Source organism: Acyrthosiphon pisum, chromosome X (genome assembly GCF_005508785.2).
Source record: "Acyrthosiphon pisum isolate AL4f chromosome X, pea_aphid_22Mar2018_4r6ur, whole genome shotgun sequence".
NCBI classification, from domain to species: domain Eukaryota; kingdom Metazoa; phylum Arthropoda; class Insecta; order Hemiptera; family Aphididae; genus Acyrthosiphon; species Acyrthosiphon pisum.
This window is the reverse complement of record NC_042493.1, coordinates 115,809,619-115,835,172: the sequence shown is the minus strand read 5'-3', so window position 1 is coordinate 115,835,172 and position 25,554 is coordinate 115,809,619. Positions and strand designations below refer to the sequence as shown.

Genomic DNA, 25,554 nt, shown 5'->3' with positions numbered 1-25,554 from the left:
TAATCGAACAAAACATAATGACATTTTAATGTTACCTATAGAATGTTTTCGGCCCGATCGTAGGTATAGTGATGTAAAACTGAGGAAATCGTCTTTTGGGTGGGGGGGACGTTCTCGAGAATTGTATTAGTGATAATATTTCGTCGATTACAATATAATAAATAGGATTAAGTCTGGCAATGTATTTTTTTACAAAATGTTTATCATTAAAGTCATCGTTACTTGATCAGTAACTGATAATTCATAAACGTCGGTTATTTAGGTACCTACCTACCTACACTCATAAATAACAAGCCCGGATTAAGGATCAATTGGGCCCCAGGACATCATACACTTAGTGGACCCCCTTTCAACTTTAACTTAAAACAATTGTATCCTTATATTTTTACGACTGTATAGATAATTAAGACTAACGTCTATGCGTACGATGTTGTTCACAACTCCCATTCTATAAACTTCATCATAGAACATCTATTTTATATTTTATAATTACTAGGTAGGTACCTACTAAAATTATTCAATTTTTTTGAAAACTGTTTTGAACACATTAAAAAAATAATATATGTTGGGAATAAAAATGGGCCGCCCAAAATCAATGTGTCCCTGCAGGACATCCCTAATTTTGGCTCTATAAAAACAAAAAAAAAAAAATATGAAAATAGCAATTAGTATCGGTATCCTACCATTTTTGTATACCTATATAGGTAGGGAGGTAGATACCACAAATAACACAATGAACGTATTTTCTCGAGAATATCCCCGTTACCCAAAAACATTCCCTGTTCGCATCACTACTTAAGTCCCGATTAATCCTATAAAAATTTTTATTTTTTTACATTTTTATTTCATCACTTTTGTTTACCGCGATAATGACAATTACTGCTAATCGATTTATGACATTGATCGAAAATCGAAATAATACAATTATTCATATAAAGTTGAAAACTACACACACGCCATAATTTTTAAGCAACCTGAAATGTCGACGGTAATCATAAAATATAGTTCTTACAAAATTCACCATAATAAGCTTTGTGCGGATATTGGCAGTGTTGTACGAAGATAACCAAACAATTATATAGAGAACAGATAAAATCATCGAAATTGCGTGTAGACAATATGATAATAAAAATAAAAACAATTCTTGAAATATTTATCTTGATGATAGATAAACATAACTAATTTAAAACTTGCATTTGTAAAATAGCGTTTTTGTACTGCGTGTATTGTACGTGAACAATACACAACAAACATAACATTAAACTAATTACACGTAATAAATAAATCGTATAAAAGATCTAAAAAAACGTGAAAATTCGAAATACTAAATACCTTCACACACAAAAAAAATAAATAAATATGTTTATATAAAAATAAAATTGAAAATCTTGTAAAAAATCATGTAGATATAGTTTATCTCAGATTACCATTTCGTTAGATAGATGAAAATAAAATAAAAATTTGTTTGTATAGATGAGACAAAAATCTCTTTTCTCGACAATGCTCACAACACTGCCTATAAGTCTAATATTAATTACGCGTCTCATCTCATCGATAGAAGTACGAATATCGACTATACCGGCATTCGAGCTTATTTTATTAATTATTATTTTGTGCGATACAATTTTAGGGTCGCAATCGTACCGAAAAGTCGTGCGTTTCCACTGGGGACAATAAATTGTATTAAAAAAAAAAAAAAATGTTTTCGTTAATACCATTTTTACCATCGTGACACATATTTTATCCACAAATAATAAGTTTAAACGCCGAACAGAGTCTTCCTATGTGAATAGGAAAAGCGCACATAATAGGCACATATTATTATTTCTGTTATTGTTATCTGTTTCTTTTCAAAAAAATGCATGGTGGTCGCCAAACCGTTTTGGCGCCCCGCAGGGTTGTTATTGTACCATCCCATTGTAATATTATTATTATTATTTTTATTATTTTTTTATATCTCGATTTTCCAAGTTATGACCATAATCCGGCGCCAGAAGAACTTTCGTCCGAAAATCACATACATATAGGTACACATCTGAGGTGCATATGGGTACCTCTCGATAATAGTATAATAATATTCTATTTCCTGATGTTATTTTTCCGATTTTGTTTTTATTGTCACTTTATTTTCTTCGTCCACAATAATATTATATTATTTTGATTTCCTTTATTTTTCATCATCAATGTTTGTATTTTTTGCTGTCATCGTTGTCGCCGTTGTCGTTTTTCTTTGTTTTTCATTTGAAACATATTATTATTATTTTAACACTCCGGCAATATCGCCATATATACAGGGTGTAACAGATAGAACTGACTTTCGGAACAACTTAAGTTATATAATCAATATTTAAAATTTGTTTTTATATATATATAATATAATATGTATAATTTATAGTCACTTTTGTTCTACACATATATCATACAAAAAAATATATTTATTTTTTAACACTAAAAATAAAAAATTTAAATTTGATTTAAATTTTTTTGGATATATTCAAAATAGCCTATTTGGAATCATATTATAAGAAAAATTTTATTGCAAAAACATTTATCTAAGGCAAGTAATTTATCTTTTAGAATTTTTTAAAATATCAATATGTTTTTTGATTAAATGAATTTGGAACATAATAACTTTTTTCAAAATATTTTTTTTGAGAATTTGCTAACGTGAGTATAATTCTTAAATTATTTACTTATCATATCATTTTAGATTCTGAGTGGAGCGAGAAAGCTAGTGAATTTACAATGGTGTTTATTATTTTTATTTTTTTTTTTTTTATCCTGCATACAAAATTTCTACCAGAAGAATGGCTTCGATTTCGATATTTAGTATCTTGTCTTTTAGCAAATTGAATCATATGGTACTTTAGAGATGTAATTTTTTGATTTTCTTAATAATTATTTAACGCCACGGGAAAAACCACCGACAAATTACGAAAAACCGCTAAAAACGGGATTTAAATTTCTAACGATTTGTTTATCGCCATTGAAACGAATAAAAAATATTAATATTATATAATTGATTCAACTTACAGGCTATAATTAATAAGACCAATATAAAAAATCCACACTGACAAACCGTCTCCGCTCAGAATCGTTTTTCTTATACAATGATATTATATCATTGAATTCAAGTTTAATATACAATCCATTATACATTGACCCATATTTTGTAACCAACTGTATAGCAGAGCGATATCCACTTTTTACAATTATTTTTGTCATACGTTTAAGTAGCATACATTTTTTTTCGTCAATTCTTTCTGTTAAATCTTGTATATATTATATATATATATATCTCGAATAACATATCAATATTGTATTATCGACAAAATATAATATGTTTATGCGATAATATTAATGTTTGTGATCAAAATATAATATTTGACTTGCGACAATCACACATGTGTGTACAGTACGAATTACATCTATCCGCGTCGGACAACTTGAAAGAAAACCACACGATAGTCGTGATCCACGTGAAAGACGTTAACGATAATCCACCGGTGTTCGAACGGCCCACGTACCGGACACAGATCACGGAAGAGGACGACCGGAACTTGCCCAAACGCGTCTTACAGGTCCGGCGCGCGTTTGCAAACGCACACGTAGTTTTTTTTTTCAAGTCGATTTCCTCTTTGCATGCAGCATGACGTGTTTCACCATGCATATTATATTGTTATTATTACGTACCTAGTTATACTTAGGTACCTAGGTTAGATTGTGGTCGGCACTCGCGCCAGTCGACTGCACCGCCGCGAAACGCGTCTAACGACGACGGTAGAAACACATCTAATATCGTTGCGTAGGTACGCCTATACCTAGGTATAAGAGGTATACTTGATTGTGCACGAGCGGTATTCCGACCGTTAATAGTTTTGAATTTAATAATATTGAAATAACGATGGTAATATTATACGACTTTGTGCGTATAACACAATAATATCATGACATAGGTACGTCAGGCCAGCGCGCTCGCCTCCGTTTATTCCTATTATATTTTGTGCACGATGAATATTATTCACTCGAAATCTGATTTTTGGATCTTATTATCATCGTAGTACGTCGTACAATCTCAAGAATTTTAAAACACGGTCTTTGACTTTATAGGTATAGAGGCTTACATAATTTAAAAATTCCAAAAATCAGATTTTGAACGAATGCATTATATAGGTATTGATGGGGGGAAAAAATGGGGATGAGCATGCTTGCGGTTCCTGTACTATTCCTGTATTATTTTGACGCGGCATGTTTATGATAATAATATTGTAAAATATTATGATTATCGGTTGATCGGTGAAAATCGATGCCCACGTAATCACGATAATATTTTATGAAATGCGAGCACGTGTTGTAGCGTTTATACTTACTTAATAAATCGATCGAATATAATTGTTCGAAACCGAATAATATAATTTGCGTTGAATAAAACACCACAGCAGTAATAGTGTCGCCACAATGCTATATATATATATATATAAGTACATTATAACAGGTGGTCAACTCCCCCCCCCGGGACCGCACCACTCCCGACGACAGCCCTTTTCGTCGTCGTCGTCGTCGCCATTCCCCAAAAATAAAAACACAGATAAGTGTACCGCCTTTTCAATATGACGTATTTGCATGGTTATAATATTATATGTAGTACGAATTGATATTGGCCGCTTCCGACAACTTCCAAGACAGCAAAACGACGGTGGTGATTAACGTAAAAGACAAAAACGACATGCCGCCCGTATTCAACTCGCCGCTGTACGCCACCGAAATGGAAGAAGAACTTAGCGGAGCGTATCCACACCATTTGTTACAAGTACGTATCCGATAGATCGCCCACCCGCAATGGTATGACACCGGGTCACAACAGTCTTGTGAAAGATACTCTTTGAAATCGGCGCATCTTAGTTGGGTACCAATAGGTGCTATCTCCGGTATACCACACTAGTTTGGTCCGGGATTATTTTAAGTACTACACTATAGTTAGGTCACTCCCGGGCGCCTCCTTAAGGGTTAAAATACGTAGGTATTCGATTACAAATACAGATAGTTTCAAAAACTTTCAAATTAAAAAATTGTTTTACCTGATAACCGAACGGAATTTTTTAGCATTTTCATGTTCTACACAGAGTTTACACCCCACGATTCGGTGAAACTATAATTTACTCATAAGTTTTCTCTATCAAGGTATTCCGTGCATTTTCGATTGGACATAATAATTACACGTGAGTAATATATCATTATACACGACGTTGTGATGAATCGAAAATGAAAAATATTTAATTTGGAAAAAAGAAAATTATTAGTACCTATTTAATTTCATTATGAATTACATTGACAACGTAATTAAAATAAATATTACTTATAAAATATTGTAATACGTCTTTCGCTCGAGTACTTTACAAGACTGCCGGTTTATACATTGAAGGGGTGTATTTACTGATTTGTTTACCGCCCGTTTGCGTGTATAGATCTTGCTATAACCAATCGGATCCCCACAGGTAAGGTTATACCTATAATAATGTTCTGTCGCATCCAGTTTTATCCAGCACTCGTTTAGAATATTATAGTCGTAGATCATTGTTGCAACCATTTTTTTTCTAATTATTATTTATTTACACGACTTGATTAAATATTGTTTGACTCATTGGTCACCTAATTATACCTAATTCGTGTATTATAATATATAGGTAACAGCCACCGACGGCGACAAGGATCGTCCGCAGAACATCGTATATTTCCTCACGGGACAAGGAATCGACCCCGACAACCCAGCCAACAGCAAATTTGACATCAATCGTACGTCTGGCGAGATATTCGTCCTCAAGGTAATATACGCGGACACTAAAACAATAATATAGTATAAAGGATTTTATAAAGGAATCCGTTCAATTCCTCGTTTCTATAAAAAAGGAACTCATTCTTCTTCTTGTTCCTCATGGTTCATGAGTTATCAGTTATATATGTGTATATATCTAAATTAAGTTAATTTTCGTCTAAAGAATAATAATGCACATTTTTAATGTGTTTTTTCTTTGATGTATTATTTTAAATTTCCTCAGTAATTTTCTTGAACGTAAAGAAAAACTATCTAATAAACCATATTATGTGTCTGGAATTTTTTATTTTTGAAAATTAGCAAATTTTAACTTTACACTAAGTTAAGTTACTTTTTTTTCAAAGTTAACTTTTAATTTAATGAGTTAACGAAAAATATATGATTAACTTTTAACTTAACTTGATTATTTTAAAATTACTTAACTTAACGAGTTAAAAAAAATCGTTAACTTGTCCAGCCTTGCTAATCAGAACACCAAGTCATATGTGAATAAAACATTGGTAGTCTCGTCTATTATTTTTTTATAGATTAAAAACATGATGAATAAACAAAATTTGATTCATGTTCTTATTCCTTTAAAAAATTATCGAATTTATTCCTTCACTCGTTCCTCTAAAAAGCAATCAATTCCAGAAATCGTTCCTTGACAACACTGTACTGTATCTTATTAAAACGTCACACTTTTGCGCAGCCATTGGACAGAGATCAGCCCAACGGCAGGCCGCAGTGGAGATTTACCGTGTTCGCGCAGGACGAAGGGGGCGAAGGCTTAGTTGGATACGCTGACGTCCAAGTGAACCTGAAAGACATCAACGACAACGCGCCGGTATTCCCGCAAGGAGTATACTGGGGAAACGTAACCGAAAACGGGACAGCCGGTACGTAATTATTGTTATTATTATTCTCGTTCGCGGGCATGAGGGTGAAACCTTTAACCTCTAACCCTTTACTTTGGGATGATTAAATAATACCAACACTTCAGTCAATATGCTGTTCTCTATTGCTAATCACATTAAGCAATAATCAAATTTTCTCGTTTCGATCAAATATAATATTAGGCAGATAGGTATGATAATCGAATAATATTATAGTCATCAGCGCGTGTTTACGTGAACCCCTCGATAGTTGATTATGCTTAGGGATGAATTCTGGCCGATCTTGGCTCAATTTAATTTACTTGTTTCGATCAATTATATTAGGCAGATAGGTAATAATCGACTAATACGTATTATACTCATCTGCAGTATGTGTTTACATAAAACTCTAATATTAAGTATCTCGTTTAATGTGGTCCAGGCCATCCCCTTGGTCGACTATTATCAGGTCTCCATTTAATGACTATCCTCATATAAGTTCGCCCACTCTTCTCCGTAGGTGTCCAGGCCCAGCTTAATCTCTGACTCTTGACTCGTTATTTTGATACTATCCTTGGTGTCTGCTATTACAACTATGTCGTTTGTTTACGCAGCCAATATACTATATAATATAATATATTATATTATAATAATATATGATATAAGATGATCATTAAGAACATATATTATATGTTCTTAATGATCATCTTCGAACTATTCTTGAACTACCAAACACCGTGAACATTGGAAACTCGAACGGTTCATTTGTAATTGAATAGGTACTTTTAACTCGATCATTTCGAAAATTTGAAGACAAATCAAGTTCAATATCGATACTATTATAAATAGAATTAATTTCTTATATTTCTTATTAAATTCTATAAAATATAAATAGCCATACTTTCTAAATACTATTTATAAATCCTAGATTTTCCGTGGGGCCCTTATCAGTTTTCACGAAACCATGTCGTTAATAATTATCAGCTGGTTAGGGCTTAAAAGTTTGAAAATGTTGAGTACAAAATGTGTCGGAGTTCGAGAAAAAAATTAAGTTTGAATCCGATTTAAAGTTCGTGAACATTAAGTTTGACCTATCCCTTTTTATATACCATGATTAAGGGCCATACTCATAGTTGATGCTTGAGAATAAGTATATCTTAAGCTATAATTATGATTCAAATGAGAATCATAAACCTGACTTTGGCTTAAGAAAAGAAAAAGTATTAGGTACTTAAATTTGTGGTTTACCTACCTTAAGCATTTATTTTAGTCACTATCACAAATTTTTACCGTTTAAATGATTAAAATTTTCCTAAGCAATACTTATTCTTAAGCATCGACTGTAAATACGGCCTTCGGTACTATGTAGTTTTGATTAGAATTTTACGCGGGGAAAATGTATCGAAGCGCCAAAACGTATTTATTTTTACTTTTACAAAATCTACCATAATATAGACAACAGTTTACACTTGCCCACTTAAAATTTACTCTGTTCGGTTGTGTACTATCCAAGTATGATAAATAATACTGTATATTATTACCACCATAATATAATCGTATGTCGCAATAATTTCATGTCTCCGGGATCGCGTTTGTAGGTATGGTAGTGATGACAATGACGGCGGTGGATTACGACGACCCGGCCGAGGGAACTAACGCTAAGCTGATATATTCGATCGAGAAGAACGTGATCGAAGAGGAAACTGGCACTCCGATATTCGAAATCGAATCCGACACGGGAGTCATCAAGACGGCTGTGTGCTGTTTGGACCGAGAACGCACTCCGGACTATTCGATCCAAGTGGTCGCCATGGACGGCGGAGGCCTGAAAGGTATATCCGACTCGACCTATATTTGTCGACGGTATTCCGAAATTTTCTGTACAACTAAAATTTTTTTTTTTTTAGGAACGGGCACCGCTTCCATTCGGGTGAAGGACATCAACGACATGCCGCCGCAGTTCACCAAAGAAGAGTGGCTCACCGAAGTCGACGAGACCGACGGATTTAATTTCCCGGAAACTCCCATATTGACCGTGACGGTGCACGACGAAGACGAGACCAACAAGTTCCAGTACAAAGTGAGCCCTACCTATAATAATTTTTGTGTCGCATACCCATCCACCCACCTACCTACCCACCTACCCTCCTAATTATACTATATTTTACTATACTGACTCAATTTTTTCGCGTCGTTATTCAGGTGATCGAAAACAGCGGTTATGGAGCTGATAAATTCACCATGGTACGAAATAATGACGGAACCGGATCGCTAAAAATCGTTCAACCATTGGATTATGAGGACCAGCTGCAGAGTAACGGATTCCGTTTCAGAATCCAAGTCAACGACAAGGTACGATGACGTGCAGTTGAACGTGGTCAAGTGGACGCGTGCTTGTTAAAACCAAATGTTCACTGTGAAAATATTTAGGAAAACATCGACTGTGCAGTATATTATTTGTATAATAATTTTGTCGTTTTTGATTTTTCGACATCACAATATTTATCACTATATTTACTTTATAAAAACTTCAAAAATTACTTGTTAGCAATATTAACACTTTCTGATACACGCGTTTTATTGTTAATGGCCAGATAATCGACCGACATGCTGCGACATTAGCACTTTACTATTATATTTTTAAATATTAAATTTTCCAAATGTAGGAATGGATGCCTATACATATCTTAATTTGTCAAAGAATAACATTTTACACTTTAAGTATCTCAAAATTGTTTCAAATATTTTCTTATAATATGTCCAAACTGAAATTTATTATATCGAAAACTGGCAAAATATGTTGTTATTTTTTTCTAATGCGCTCATAATATATGCATTTATATGCAATAACGACAAAATATATGCAAAAATAAGCAAAAAAAAAATGTTCGGTGCAACTTACTAATATTATGAAACATATTTATAAAGCACTCACATTATCTGCGTTCTTTCTATACAATAAATATGAAAAAACTGGAATTCTTTAGACGTATTAATAATACGATTCGCGATTGTTTTCAGGGTGAAGACAACGATCACGACAAATATCACGTAGCTTACTCGTGGGTCGTCGTCAAACTGCGCGACATCAACGACAACAAGCCGCAGTTCGAACGGCCCAACATCGAAGTGTCGGTGTACGAAAACGTCGAAGTCGGCAAGAGCTTGGAAACGTTCAAAGCCACCGACCCAGACCAAGGTGGCAAGAGCAAAGTGTCGTACGCCATCGACCGCGTCTCCGACCGCCGCCGTCAGTTCCGCATCAGTCAAGAAGGCACCGTTTCCATTCAGCGGCAGTTGGACAGGGAGGAAACTCCTAGGCATCAGGTACGTCATTAGCTCTATATAGATAACATATTATCAGTAAGATGACAATGCGAACACACTATAAACGCGTTTATATAGTCACAAATAACGCATTGGATATCAGGACTTGGCATAAAAGAGTTAAAAAGTGTAATATTCATTAACTTAATTTTTAACTTCACTGAATTTTATTTATACAAACTTAAATAAATACAAATAATAGTACATGTATTGCATTGAATACCACCAGTCTTCTGACGTAAACGTTTTCTCGGGTTTCAGGTGAAAATATTGGCCATCGACGATGGTGTTCCACCGAAAACGGCTACGGCCACACTCACGGTGATCGTCCAGGACATCAACGACAACGCTCCGAAGCTCCTCCGCGATTACCGACCGGTGTTGCCAGAGCACGTGCCTGCCAGGAAAGTTGTAGAAGTCTTAGCTACCGACGACGACGACCGCTCGAAAAGCAACGGGCCGCCGTTCACATTCAGGATGGACCCGAACGCGGATGACGTGATCAGAGCATCGTTCAAAGTCGAACACGATCAAAGTACTTACCTATAACCGGCACCGTTTTCCTCCTTCCCACTACAGGCCTGTAGCAACACACTAAACCACTTGCACGGTGGCTAGTCGAATTTCATTTCGAGGGGATCAGGGAAAGAGAATATATTTAAAAACAGCAAAACAATGGTCGATTTTCGTATGATAAATAATATAATATTCTTGATATGTTATAAATTATAAAACGTCAGTCATTATACATTTCACTACGTAGTACAGTACTTACTACCTATAAATTAGTAAAGTATAAAATAGAAGTAGCGAAAATAGCGGAGGAGTTATGTCCCTCCAAAATATCTAAAAGCCTTTTGGACAGAAAAACTAAATATATCCCTAAAATTACGTAAACTTAATTTTTTAAAAAAAGTTTTTTGGGGCTGACCCTCCCCCCACCAGCATGAAAGTTTTTTTTCAATTTTCGCCACTGTTAAGGATATACATTTAAAGTTCAAAAATTTGGTAGGGCCGACGATTGGGTCTAGAGGGAGGAGGCAGTTCCCACACACGGCTACGGGCCTGATCCAGGGGTTTGCTCACATGGGAAGATAAGGGTGTCATATCCCCCTTCGGCTTGTTTCTGTCATAAAAAATATATTATGATAAGACAATGAAAATATATTAATAACTAATATATAACGTGGTCGGAGAAAAGTCAAAAAAAATTATACCCACTCTCCTTAAAAAAGCTGAGCACTCCACTGGCCTGGTCCACTTTTAGTGTTTCACAATAATGTTTTTTGGATTAATTCATAAAATTAATTTTCAGAGGGTGCCAACGGTGACGGTATGGCTGTCATCTCGTCGCTCAGGTCGTTCGACCGAGAACAACAGAAAGAATATCTCATACCGATCGTGATCAAAGACTCTGGCAATCCGGCGATGACGGGAACCAGCACTCTGACGGTCATCATTCGAGACGTAAACGACAACAAAATGCAACCGGGATCTAAAGAAATATTTGCTTACAATTACATGGTAAATGATAATTTATCAAATTTATGACACTACTAATATTGTCGTAAATGTGGAGCGTGCTACTAAAATGTATTCAAACATGCATTGGGTATATTCTATAAAACATACTAAAATAGCATCGTAATCGTTGGCGCTTTACTTAGGGATGTGATATTCCCCCCTAGTATTTTATTCGAGGGGCAAAACGATACTTTTGAAAAATGACTGGTTCGCAGGCAGGTACAATATTCCAATGCAATTTTGCTATGACGATGGCAGTTGTTTTCAATTTGAATTCCTATTTGTAATTTATTTAATTCCTGCACACCTGAAAGTTCTTGCAGATAAATAGGAGGTAGGTACCTATAAACGTTTTCAACCACTATTTTTATATCATACAACTTTGAAAACTTTTTCATTACATTTCATTCCTCATTTCACCGTGCCTCGAGTTAATCAGACACACAAGTATTATTTGTGATACCAATTTAATATTTTAAAATCATTTGGAATCGTTTATTGCTTATACAATATCAAGCAATATTACAATATATTATTTTACTCTATCAATCGTTGACTTTTATAATGATATTATATTATGTGCCATCCGTCGATGCGAATAATGTTATGGTTACTTCCGTTGTAAAATGAATAACCTATAAAACAATGTTTAATATACGTTACGCTGTACGTGACGTGAGTACAAGAAAACGCGTTCGCGTTATTTCTGATGGTTACGGATAACCACCGATCGCTATAATATGAGCTAATAATACTAAAAAAACTTTTGTAAATCATTTCAGGGTCAAGCTCCTGACACGGAAATCGGTCGGGTGTACGTGTACGATTTGGACGACTGGGACTTGCCGGACAAAAAATTCTACCCTGACGGCACCGAACATCCACGGTTCAAGCTGAACGACACCACGGGAATGATCATGATGCGCCACGGCACGAGGGAGGGCCAATACCATTTGCGATTCAAGGTGTACGACCGGAAGCACACGCAAACGGACATCTCTGCGAACGTCACGGTCACGGTCAAGGAAATTTCGCCCGAGGCGGTTATGAACGCTGGGTCCATACGTATCGCTGGCATTTCCGACGAAGACTTCATCAGGATATGGAACTACAGAGTAAACGCCGAACGCGAAACGATCGTCTCACAGTTCGGGGCGCTAACACGTTTTCTTTTTTTCCATTAGACGCAGAGTTTGGTCAGGAGCAAAGCCGATAAATTCAAAGACAAACTCGTGGACATTTTAAACACGCCAAGGGAGAATATCGACATTTTCAGTGTTCAATTGAAACAAAAGTATCCCCCGTTGACCGACATAAGGTTCTCCGCGCACGGATCGCCTTACTACAAAACGGTGAAACTCAACGGTCTGGTGTTGATGCACCGCGAAGAGGTATGACGGTCGATTTGATCTACAGTACTTGTATTATTATTATTATTATTATTATTCATTCGGAGATTACACGTTGTTATATATTAGGTAAAAAGTTAAAATTAAACGTTTATAGTAGGCACAGACGCTTCAATAGTATTGTTGCACGTCAATATAAATTATTTTATTTCAATCCGGGTCCGAGAAATATAACAATACTTCAAAATCGTTTGACGTGGTGTTTTCTCTCACTTTTCATTTTAATACTGTTGTATTTCTCTCTTTTACCAAATTTTCCCACTAACCACGTCTTGCGTCAAGCGTTCATATTTTCCTAGTACTAGTCAGTTGAAAATAATCTGGAGAACAGACGAAATATTGTTTCTAAACGAAGACGTTGCACTAAATTATCATCAGATTGTAAAACTTTCACGTGATAAAATGTCATTTCACACAAACCAGTTAATCCAAAATAAATTTGTTATTATTGTCGTGTTCATTAAGCGTACAATAATAAGTTCTGATAAAGTGAGGGGATGGAGTTTAAAAGTTTTAATTCGTGATGTACAGCACTAATTCTACAATATACGTAGGTAATATTACCGATAGACAGATCAAGCGGGAAAAACGTTTGCGTAAAATATGTTAATCACTATTCCGCTAGACCATCGCAGTGGATTTATTTTAATTTTAATTTTTCCCCTGTTCAGATTGAAAAGGACGTGGGTATAAACATCACCATGGTGGGCATCGACGAGTGCCTGTACGAGTACGTGAACTGCGAGGGAAGTTGCACGAACGTGTTCGAGATAAACACGTTGCCTTACATGGTGAACGCTAACAAAACGGCGCTGGTCGGCGTCCGGATCGATACCTACGCGGAATGCACTTGTGGAGCACGAAACTTCACGAAAATCGACACATGTCGATCGAGCCCCTGCCTGAATGGCGGACGGTGCTCGGACACCAGGAACGGACCGACGTGTGAGTGCCCGAACGGCTTCAACGGACCCAGATGTCAGCAGACGGCCAGGAGCTTCAAGGGCAGCGGATGGGCATGGTATCCGCCATTGGAGATGTGTGACAACTCTCATCTAAGCCTCGAGTTCGTCACGAGAAAAGCGGACGGTCTCATGCTGTACAACGGTCCCATCGTTCCTCCCGAACCCGAAGAAACACTCGTATCAGGTATGTGTCTGTCGATGGTAAAATTTCGAGCTGTTATGTGCTTTTTATAAACAACAAATACCGTAGGTACCACTTAAAAAATAGTTATCTGTGTATTTAATGCCCTAAAAACGAGCGTTCACGTGTGCACTAAGAGAGTATGAACTAACGTTCAATTTTTAATTTTTAATACAAGTAAATTATTTTTTTTAATTCATCCAACTTTAAGATAACTGATGTCAATTGTTCTGGTGTGCCTAAACTGCTTATATTGTATTAAAATATAAAAATTTTATAATTGAAAATATTTTGAGTGAATAATGCATTTCCATTATCAATTATTCAAAATAGAATATCATTAATATGTATACTATTAAAATAATTCAAAAAAAATGTAGATCAAACCTAATTTATCCAAAAATGTGTGCAGTTTTTTTTGATTCGTGACTTAGGAAAAATAATTGTTGTAAAATATTGATTAGTTTATTGATAAAGGTAATATGAAATTTATGTTGTTTTTGTTCGCAGATTTCATATCAGTTGAGTTGGACAGAGGTCAACCACGTTTGCTCATCGACTTTGGGTCCGGTACATTAGAGCTTAAGGTCAAAACAAAAAAGAGCTTGGACGACGGAGAATGGCATAAGATAGACGTGTTCTGGGACACAGAAGTACGTATCCAACTCACTTACGAGTTTGCGTTTGCTTTGCCACGCGCACACATTATAAACTATATCGAATGGATGATGACCCTTCCCTGATGGATCTTTCGTTTTTTTCAGAACATCCGTTTGGTGGTGGACAACTGCCGTTCGGCGGACATCACCGAACTGGAAGACGGTTCGCATCCAGAGTTCGACGACGCCTCGTGCCAGGCCCAGGGCACAATACCGCCATTCAATGAGTATCTGAACATAAATTCACCACTGCAGATCGGTGGCAGGTACGTGCAAGACTTCGACCCGACTCACTATCACTGGCAATCTGCCCCGTACGGCAAAGGGTTCGACGGCTGCATCAAAAACGTTTATCACAACAGCAAGGTAACGGCGCGATGTTCTCCTTAGACGACGACGATGACGAAAATGACAATGACAATGATATATTATTATTATTGGTTTTAGTTATTTGATTTTAAGTATATCATTATGTATAATTATGCGCAAATGCGTCAACGACAATTAGCAGCTATTATGCGGAGCCGAGAATTTGTATCTTACACGACCGTAATGCTCAAATATATGTAATCCTTCGCAGATAGGTCTCATTGAATCTCATTGACGTCATCGATCTCAGTTCATTATGAAACATACTCAACCCTAACGTAAAATATTATCCAATATTAACTAAGACTTGTCATCCTCTGGATTTGCAGCTCTATGATCTGGCCAACCCCGGTCTAACCAGAAACAGCGTTGCCGGATGCCCTCAAACTGAAGACCTGTGCATGCAGTTGGTCGGCCACAGGTGTTCGGAACACGGATCGTGCGTGGGCAGCATGGTGGAACCACGGTGTGAGTGCAGCCCCGGCTGGTCGGGCGCCGATTGCCTCACGCCCACAATACCGACCACGTTCCGGCCACAGAGTTACGTGAAGTACGCTCTATCGTTCGACGCCGACAAGTTCATGACTAAAATCCAGTTGCGGTTCAGGACGCGCGAAGAGCACGGAGAGCTTTTCAGAGTCAGTGACCAACACAACCGCGAATACGCCATTCTTGAGGTTAAATATCGTTATTACTTATTATAATTATTATATTATACTTAAGTTGTAGCATGCCCCGTGGCGAGCACTCCTCCTCGAACGGAAAGCATTTGCTTGTTGTCATATTATATGTTGAACTCGGTATTTATTACAATATTCGAAATATTTCTGAGTGTTAGAAAATTGGGTTGGTTGACGAGAAGGTGCTAGGTCTAGCAGATCTGACGATTCACGTTTGAATATGACACTATCCACGGGCCTATTACATCATATTCGATGTCTCCCACTCGCAGGAAATCCTCTGGTAGACATTTTGAAATATTATGACTCGTGATTCACATTTTTCAAAATGAAACATGTTTTTTTTTTTAATTTTTTGTCTCGTTTCTTCATATTTCATTAACAATATATAGCTTTCTCAAACTTAAGTCCATTTCATGGCCGTTCAATACATCTACACTTCTAATGTTTATGTATATTTCTATACATTTTTTTTCTACATTTCTACATTTCTACGTCCTGTAAAACAGTAAACAAAAAAATTATATGAAGATTGCAATTTGTAATTTATGTAAATTATTTTTGAAATGCGAATTGAAACACTTGTTCTGAACTAATTTATTTGACAATATTGTATTGTTTTGGCAGATTAAAGACAGCAAACTGCATTTCCGATACAACTTGAATAGCTTGAGGACCGAAGAAAGGGACGTTTGGCTTAGCGCCGTGACCGTCGACGACGGCAAATGGCACACGGCCAAAGTATCGAGATACGGTTCATCGGCCATTTTGGAACTTGACGGTGGAGAAGGAAAACATTACAACGAAACTTATCGGTTTGAAGGACATCAGTGGTTGATGGTGGACAAGCAAGAAGGAGTGTACGCCGGTGGAAAGGCTGAGTACACGGGCGTTCGAACGTTTGAAGTATACGGTGACTTCCAAAAAGGTAATTGGATGGGAGACAAGCGTCACCGTAAACGACGTGTCTTTGAGTAGTTGTCATAGAGAGTATATTTGTTTCGTGAGCAATGTGACAGTCTCTTCGAAATTACCTTATAGTCTAATTATGTAATAATTGTACATATAATTTTAAGTCGATAATTGATAATTGATCACGATGGGGGCTTATTGGCTTAATATTTTTACCTAATCCATTTGCGTAAACAAACATTTTCAGACGCTTCAACATACTAGGTAGTGGCTACCGTTACTTTATTCTACTTGCATTAAATATGTATAGGTGATAGGAACATAAATAAATAAATTATTGATAGCTTCTAAATTTTTCTTTATTTTAATGTCATAAACTTATTGCTTTGTGCAAATATATTAACAATGGTATCGGTATTAATACACTTTAATAAACTTTTTTTCTATGTAAAAAATTGAGTTTTTGTTGATATTAAAGACATCAAACACTTAACAAGTTATTGAGTTAATTATAATTTAAAATTAATCCACAATAGACACATAAATCATTTAAAATAAAGTTTATAAATAAATTTACAAACATACATTTTATATTAACGTCTGGTCTGGCTGAGTTCTAGTTACATGACACTTATTATAATATTATTGATATATTACGCCATGGCTATATCAGAGGACTTGTAGCAATTATATATTTGTTTTGTACAGTTAAATATAGCAAAGTACTAAAAATGCGATTCTTGCTCTCACAAATCAAGTTTTACAATTTTATTTTGCAGATAAATGCGTATTTTGAATTTTTATTTGTTTTTTATCAATTTTTTCTCCACTGGCATTTTTATTTTAAATAACACAACCAAAACATACGTTTATTTTTAATTTTTGTCGAGTAATATGATTTTTGACTGACAGGCGCACGTTTTTCCCAGTAACCTAATAATTTTATAAATTATAATAAAATTTAATACTTGAAGTAGTAACACGTGGAACAAATAAAACTAATTGAAATAAATTCAGTTAAATAAAGTACAAATACTAAATATAATGTTCTTGTTTTAATTTTCAAATTGGATAATATATTATTTGGTGACTTTTTATAGACACAGGTCTTAGTGACACATGCATAAACTTCATTGTAATAGGTACTGTACATCGAATTAATAATAAATGGTAAAATAAAGTAAATGGTTCATACCAACTTATAATATTACATAACTTATAATCATGTTTCTACCATACGTTATAAAAATAAATTCTAACGAAAAAATATTTGACGAACTCGTTTAAAACATTTTGATTATTTTGTACAGTCGCATCATGACTATGTATGTTGTAACTGAAGTAGAGATACAATAAAACCTTCCAATGTGCTCGATTACGTTCTAGGGGGGCTGGGACCAAGAAATCCTAACTAGAATTGTTCAATTTATCAAGCAAATTAGTTAATTTTTTTGGTCACCTAATTATTAGTATGGTCTCATCTTTCTGGTACTGTTAAAATTCTTTTCGTGAGCATAACTATAAGAAAGTGAACCATACTAAACCACTTATCCTATAAGATGATGGTTCGTGTTAATTTCATATTACCGTGTGTACAGTTTCGGTACTTTGAAGTTAATTCAAGGTAAAAACACGTCCGATTAATTTTCGAATTAACTGCAAGGTTATTTATTCATTAAGACGTGTTACGGTAATTTTAAATGAAATTTTATCTACTCGAGTCATGGAGAATTTCGAGTTATCGAAGTTGAAGTTACCGAGTGTTGACTGTATATTTTAAAATCTTTGTAGGTTGTTTGGACGACATTCGTTTGGAGGGGAGATATCTGCCGTTACCGCCGGCGACCAACGGAACTCAGTGGGGCCAAGCCACCATGGCCAGGAACGTCGAGAGGAACTGCCCATCGAACAAACCGTGCGCCAACGTCATTTGCCAGGAACCTTTCGAATGCGTCGACCTTTGGAACTATTACGATTGCACGTGAGTTATCTTCGTCGTCTACACCGTGATACCCACCTGTTACGGTTATACCTATCTATACTTATACTGCTGCAGGATTATTCAAAATGATTATTCCGATTTCAATTACTACTTGCTCCGTCGTATATTAAAAGTGCTTAGGTTACGATTAATATAACTTTAACACATTATGATAATAAATATTTTTCATAGTACGCTCCTTTAAATGCGTTCTTCTCTAATTATTTCCAAGCATATGAGGATCGTAATCGACTCGTATAGTTTTTCAGCTCTCCCGTGATTGACATTATAATCATTGTAGGTAGGTACCGTAAATTGGGGTTTCTTTGATAATTTGTCACAGTTTTATGATAATTTTACTTTTTATACTATGGATACTAGGATAATTCTGTGGTATTAACGATATAACTCTCAAAATTAAATTATTATGCTCAATTTTTTAACGTTTTAATTTTTAAATTTCTGATATTATCTTCAGAAATATCAATCATTTTAATATGTTATCAAATTTACACAACATCGTGGGCAACTTTGATACCTATATTTCTTAATGTGATATTAAAGTACACCATTTATTGAAAAAAAAAAATAAATCATTATGGTACTCTTGTGAACAAAAATATAAGTGTATCACCACGAAATCAAAGTATTTAACCCCATTCTACGGCACGCAAAGTGTCTTTGACTTATCCCCGAAAAAAGTAGCGACATTTCGATCATAAGATCGGGTGGATATAGGACCTACGATGTGCAAAACATAGGATGATTCGTTTTGGATGACTCCGCAGTTATTTAAGTCTTGTAGTAACACCGCAACAAATTATTGAATTTCGAAACCTGTTTTGACTTTTCGTATACAGTTGCGGCGAAGGCAGGATCATGACTCCTGACCGCAAAGGCTGCGTGGACAAGAACGAGTGTCTGGACAGCCCGTGCAGGAACGGTGGCGTTTGCCTGAACCAAGACCCCAGGATCCGTTACCGTTGTATATGCCCAGACGGCTTTTGGGGCGAGAACTGCGAACTGGTCCAGGAAGGCCAGAAACTGAAACTCGGCATGGGCGCACTGGCCGCCATACTGGTGTGCCTCCTCATCATCCTCAGTAAGTTGGCAGTTGCGTCCTTGACTATACGTCCAGATAAACTCACATTTACCGTTCGCTTTTCCCGATTCGTTCACAAGTGGTTTCGACAATTTATTTCTATCGTCGCAAGTCAATCAAAAACAATATAAACCATTTAAGCTATCTACGATAATATGTATCAGTACGACAATAGTATCGCGCCCGAAAATTTTATAATTGAATAAGAATAGTTGAAAGGTGTTATGGTTTAATTTTTTTAATAATAAGGCATGAAATCGAAATAAAAAATTGTTCGATTTTAATTTAAATTCCGCTTGTCGACATTAGTTTTTCTGATTTCAAACAGCTCTCAAACAATTTTCTGAAAAATAATTTATACATTTTTATAATTTTCTGATTTTTATATTGTTGTACAATATTGATTTAATCGCTTTCTGATTTGTAATTAGATTATAAACACATTATTTCTTTTTTTCGATTTCAAATATCACTTTGCCATTCATTTTACGATTTTAATTTAAATATCTATTTTAGAATCGTCGTCACGCGTTCATTATTGTGAAACTAGTCTAAAAAAACAAAATATCAGTTATTAGATACTTAGGTATTGATTTATAATATTATACACCCGTTGAGTAAATTTTGTTTTTTAATATTTTAAATCGATTTGTACAGGAATCTTAAAACTATTATTTGATATATTTTCTTAAAAGATATATTTTTTTTTCGATACTTAAAATCGATTTTGAAATCAAATCCAAGGCCCGACTCGCAACACCTACGTCTTTATCCATCATCATCGTGTCGACGCGTTTAATTTATTATGCGCGGATATCGACAGCCGTACATTGTACAAAGCCTATCTCCAAAATAATTGACATTTTTATGTACGACCCGACACTTTTTCCGGCACGATAAAAACCGTTTTCCCGAGTACTTACGCGGCGATCGACACGGCTTTTTCCGCACAACTCGTCTGATTACGGTCTTATCGTCGTTTTCCGCAGTTTTGGTATTAATGTTCGTCGTGTACAACCGGCGACGCGAGTCACACATCAAGTACCCCGGACCGGACGACGACGTCAGAGAGAACATAATCAACTACGACGACGAAGGAGGCGGCGAAGACGACATGACCGCGTTTGACATCACGCCGTTGCAGATACCCATCGGTGGGTCGATGAACAACATGCACCCGCAAAAATACAAATGTATGTACCTAGTATATGATAATATCATGCACATTTATTATTGCGGCTCGTAACACGCCGATCACCTAACTTGAATGCTGGAAAAAAACAAATTTATTAACACTCTGAATTCACTAATTACGTTATACATTTTATATTATTTATAATATGTTATAGGTACAGATATTATGATATTATATTATAATTACAAAAAATAAGCATTACAGATTTAATTACACTCAATTTTCTAGTTATAGCGTGGTACATTAAAAAAATAATTTTAAAAAATTTTAAAACACAAATTACAAATTCAATCACATTTCATCTTAATATTATTCCCTATATTAGATAGGAATACACCGACACTTAATTCTCCCCTAGTAAATTGCTCGCTTGCATTGATGTTTAGTGTGAAAGTAATAATTACTAATAACTCGAATAATTAGTTTCAATAAAAAAAAAAATTAACAATTGATGTGGGTTAAAAATTTTTTTATTAATTTTATTTTATTAACGGGAATGTTTTTCCGGGGACTTTTTTTCCGTTTACCCCTATCCATGCGCCAGGGTAGATTTTTTAGATGGCGAGGGGGGCACAGTGCTGTTGGGGATGCCGCTGCGGATCCAGAATTTACGTTAAGACGTAAACCGGAATGATTAAACGTTACGTTGTGTAGGTATGTGCTTTGATTGAGTCAGATGGTTAAATTAAATAAGGGGCATGACGGGGACCTTGATATATGACGTCATAGAATATTTTAATCACTTCGGCGCCACTTATAATGCTACACTCAGTAAGGTACATATGTACAAATATATGGTCAAGATAATTGAAAAATGTACTCGAGTTAGTCAGGTTGAGTCGAAGTTTGAACGATAATAGTTTTACAGTAAAACTTGCACACAACGAACTTCCACTTAACAAAACTTTCTGTTTAACAAAATATTTTTGAGAACTGAACCAACTTAGAAACAGATATTTATTTAATTTTATTTAACGCGAAGTCCTCTATAATACGAATCGTTTTTTTTTCGGTTGTTCCCCACGCAGAGATTTCGTAATACGAAAGTTTCACTGCGCATAAGTCACAATATTTAACAAGCCAAAGAACTTGTATTTTAGCATAAAGTACCTATTAAGGTCATGTTTTCTGTAATTGCAGTTTTATTGTAATTACGTAGCTCCCTATCCCATCACAAAATTATCTTAAAGGAGTAGGTAATCCGTGTAATGCATTTTTTTAAATATTTGAAAACACAAATAAAAAACTACTACCACTTATAGGCAGTACAAATAAAATCAATCTCAAAGTAAGTACGGTGAAAAATACTGGCGGTGACTTCACCAGGTTGAAAAGTGGTCATTTTATTCCAATGATTGTTTTGATAATAATTACATTGCGTGGAGCTAACGGCCATAGTTGCCGGGGTTAAGTTCAATAAACAAAAAAAATTACATTGTTTTATTTTTTTTTTTTTTTTTAATTATAAATTACCTAACGATCGGACTTTTACAGATCCCGCGATGCCCGTGGGCGTGGGCGTGGGCGTGGAACCCAACGTCGGCATATTCATCGAAGACCACAAGAAACGCGCGGACGGCGATCCAAACGCCCCGCCGTTCGACGACTTGCGCAATTACGCTTACGAAGGAGGCGGCAGCACCGCCGGATCATTGTCATCGTTAAACACGGGTAAATTGCACGGTGTGCACGATGTAAATTTTGATAGTGCACTATAATAAATTATCGGGGATGGCCAAACTTTTTTTTTCTACCGGGAACTTAATATATTTTATCGTCTGAGGAGCGAGCCATCGACGACTTCTCGACAGTGGTCACTGTAGATGGGTCGCTAAACACGTGGGTATAGATGCCTGGTACGGCGAACAGTGGTAAACGGACTCTCGTATAGAATCAAGAAGTGGTCCATACATTAAACTAAAATACTAAAAATATAGCAAGTGGATAGACAATATAATTTAAATTCATATATTAACCATACACATTAAATATGTATATTATTATTTATCGTGATGTAATTATAAAAAAAAAATAGTTCACCTATATAGTGATGACACGGATAAATAGATATTTTTCTATAATATTATATCATAGTTCAGATGAGATTTTATTTGAAGTGTAGAAGAACTTCATACTAAGATTAACCCTATTGATGTATTTGATAAAGGTTAGACAATTTTTTTTAGATATTCAGAGTTATTGTTTAGTACAATATTAAAGAATCAATCTTGGGTATATAATATTTTACAAATGATAAGTATATTTTATAAATAAAAATATGATTGAAATTATAATTACTGTTATTATATATTTCATATCATACAGATAAACATATAAAATGCCATACTCATACATATATTACCTGTTTTTTGGTGCACTTCCCGTGGAGCCAAAAACTTGAAATCTGAAAAGTAGCTTCCTTATAATTTAGGAATATTGAAATACACCCCTTTATACCACTTGATAAGTATAATCAGTCGTTGCTAATTTTGGACATAGATGAAAAAATATATCAGTTAAAATGAATACGATATTGTGTTTGTTTGTAGCTAACAATAAGAGGGTATGGCGTGCCATGTAGGAGTCGTATTAACGATCTTATGTTTTTTTCCGAAAACTAAACTAAAAAAAGTTTACGGGGAGCGTACACAAAATGGGGGGGGGGGGGGGCAGCCTCGTTCTACGCCTATGGCTATATCATAGAAAGCGCCCCTACTGCCGATATAACCGACGATATAACCGACGACCGTGCCCAAAATTATTGTTAATCGCTGTGCCGCGTTCGCAGGTACCGAGGACGACCACCAAGACTACGAGTACCTGGTGTCCTGGGGTTCGCATTTCGACAAGCTGGCCGACATGTACAGCCGGGACGGCGAACACGAGATGGACGAGGAGCAGTTGTAGAGGAGACGACGAAAAGCACGCGTTTATACAGCCGACTGTTGTGTAGATTAATGTAATATTATTATTGTAATGTCTTCATCATCACGACGCATCGCACGCCACACGAAGTAGTACCTACCCATATGTAATTAATGTATAACACACGCGTCGTGTCCATTATATTATAATAAATAATATGCATAATAATAATAATATTGTCGTCATACACACGGGGCGCCGCATAAAATATTTAAGATTTGAACTGAAAATCTAGTCATGATTAATTTTTTTTTTTCCTTTTTTTTAAAACAAACCCACTATATACATTATAATTATTATTATTATTAATATTAGACGATCTCAACTCCCATTTTTGCTGCCATTTTACTATGATATTTATATAAAATATATGCTTACCGTTTATCGTTTGTGTCTTACCTACCGTATACCTATAATATTATGATACAATAATATATTATAATGTCCCGGCGATGGTGTAGGGCGGGCACTTATACTCACCTACATCGTTGCGTCACAGCAACTCCATATTATACACCCCGCCAGCAAGACTAGATAACTATAATTATTGTAATACAATAATATAGAGCCTCGTCGGCGCCGTCGTCGTTTCCTCCTCGTCATACTTCGACTTTTCAATTTTATGTTTTTCCGAAAATATTTCGTCATTTTTTTCCATCGCCATTGACACCCCTCCCCCCTCCCCACGTCGATCGTATAGTCGTTTTTTTTTTTTAATTTGATTTTTCGTACAAGTAACGTCGAGTTTTTTTTATATATATAATATATTATATATTTACCTCAATACATGAGAGCAAATCATATTATTGATTTTCACTCGAAAGTTTTTACTATTTTTATTCAAACGAAACTGAGAAAAAAAACATTGTGTACGTCAAATTATTGCCATTGTACTTGATTCAGGGCAAACGCTACTTTTTTATTGTATGCTCAATTTCTGTTTAGATTACACAATATTATTATATAGTCGTTTAACTGTATAAATGTGACACTGAATTATATATATATTTGTAAATCGAGTGAAACAATATACATAATAATATATTATAATATTACAACTACAGCTGTAACGTAATAATATTATAATATAAACAAAAAAAAAAACACAATACAATCGTACAACACGACACGAGTCGACAAAAATAAAATATTATAAAATCAAACAATTTTTTTTTTTCGTTCGGTCGAATATATAATAATATTGTCATAATATGTTGTCATATTGAAATCTTTTCGTACATATCTCTCGATGGAAAAAAAAAAAAAACAAAAAAAAAAAGATGAAAAAATGTGTTTTACTACGTCACATTAAACGTAATAATATTTTATGATATATAACTATCATCGTTTCTATTTTACGATAATAATATTGAAAAAATTGTACATTATAATAATTATTACATTTGGAATCGTATGATTTATAAAATTAATTTTAATAACATTATCAACTATGTAGTTCACTCTAAATAATTATTATTATATAATACCACATCACGTTTTGTTTTCACCCGGCACGTTTATATACATTATATATATTATATAGGATATTATATTCGACATAAATAAATTGATAAAATTATTCTGAACAAAAATATAATATCATCACTATTAGGTAGCTGTACTATAATATTATTATTG

At 35.1% G+C, this 25,554-nt stretch overlaps 1 protein-coding gene across 9 annotated transcripts in view; it reads left to right on the top strand.

The window, feature by feature from the left end:
* LOC100166820 (neural-cadherin) overlaps nucleotides 1-25,195 on the top strand; it is a 215,287-nt gene extending 190,092 nt beyond the window's left edge. For 8 of the 9 annotated variants that reach the window (XM_029492452.1, XM_029492446.1, XM_029492439.1 and 5 more), the window contains 21 exons: nucleotides 3,417-3,581; nucleotides 5,685-5,822; nucleotides 6,525-6,711; nucleotides 8,286-8,519; nucleotides 8,595-8,767; nucleotides 8,890-9,039; nucleotides 9,709-10,014; nucleotides 10,276-10,549; nucleotides 11,330-11,538; nucleotides 12,321-12,653; nucleotides 12,723-12,929; nucleotides 13,619-14,096; nucleotides 14,604-14,746; nucleotides 14,858-15,118; nucleotides 15,451-15,798; nucleotides 16,429-16,729; nucleotides 18,505-18,694; nucleotides 19,555-19,796; nucleotides 20,786-20,989; nucleotides 22,486-22,662; nucleotides 23,780-25,195. In XM_029492452.1, coding sequence (XP_029348312.1) covers nucleotides 3,417-3,581; nucleotides 5,685-5,822; nucleotides 6,525-6,711; nucleotides 8,286-8,519; nucleotides 8,595-8,767; nucleotides 8,890-9,039; nucleotides 9,709-10,014; nucleotides 10,276-10,549; nucleotides 11,330-11,538; nucleotides 12,321-12,653; nucleotides 12,723-12,929; nucleotides 13,619-14,096; nucleotides 14,604-14,746; nucleotides 14,858-15,118; nucleotides 15,451-15,798; nucleotides 16,429-16,729; nucleotides 18,505-18,694; nucleotides 19,555-19,796; nucleotides 20,786-20,989; nucleotides 22,486-22,662; nucleotides 23,780-23,898 — 4,839 coding nt within the window. In that variant the 3' untranslated portion in view covers nucleotides 23,899-25,195. Of the gene's footprint in view, nucleotides 1-3,416; nucleotides 3,582-4,645; nucleotides 4,811-5,684; nucleotides 5,823-6,524; nucleotides 6,712-8,285; nucleotides 8,520-8,594; nucleotides 8,768-8,889; nucleotides 9,040-9,708; nucleotides 10,015-10,275; nucleotides 10,550-11,329; nucleotides 11,539-12,320; nucleotides 12,654-12,722; nucleotides 12,930-13,618; nucleotides 14,097-14,603; nucleotides 14,747-14,857; nucleotides 15,119-15,450; nucleotides 15,799-16,428; nucleotides 16,730-18,504; nucleotides 18,695-19,554; nucleotides 19,797-20,785; nucleotides 20,990-22,485; nucleotides 22,663-23,779 lie in introns of all 9 variants that reach the window. The other variant, XM_029492442.1, reaches the window with a different exon arrangement.
* The last annotated feature ends 359 nt before the right edge of the window (nucleotides 25,196-25,554 follow it).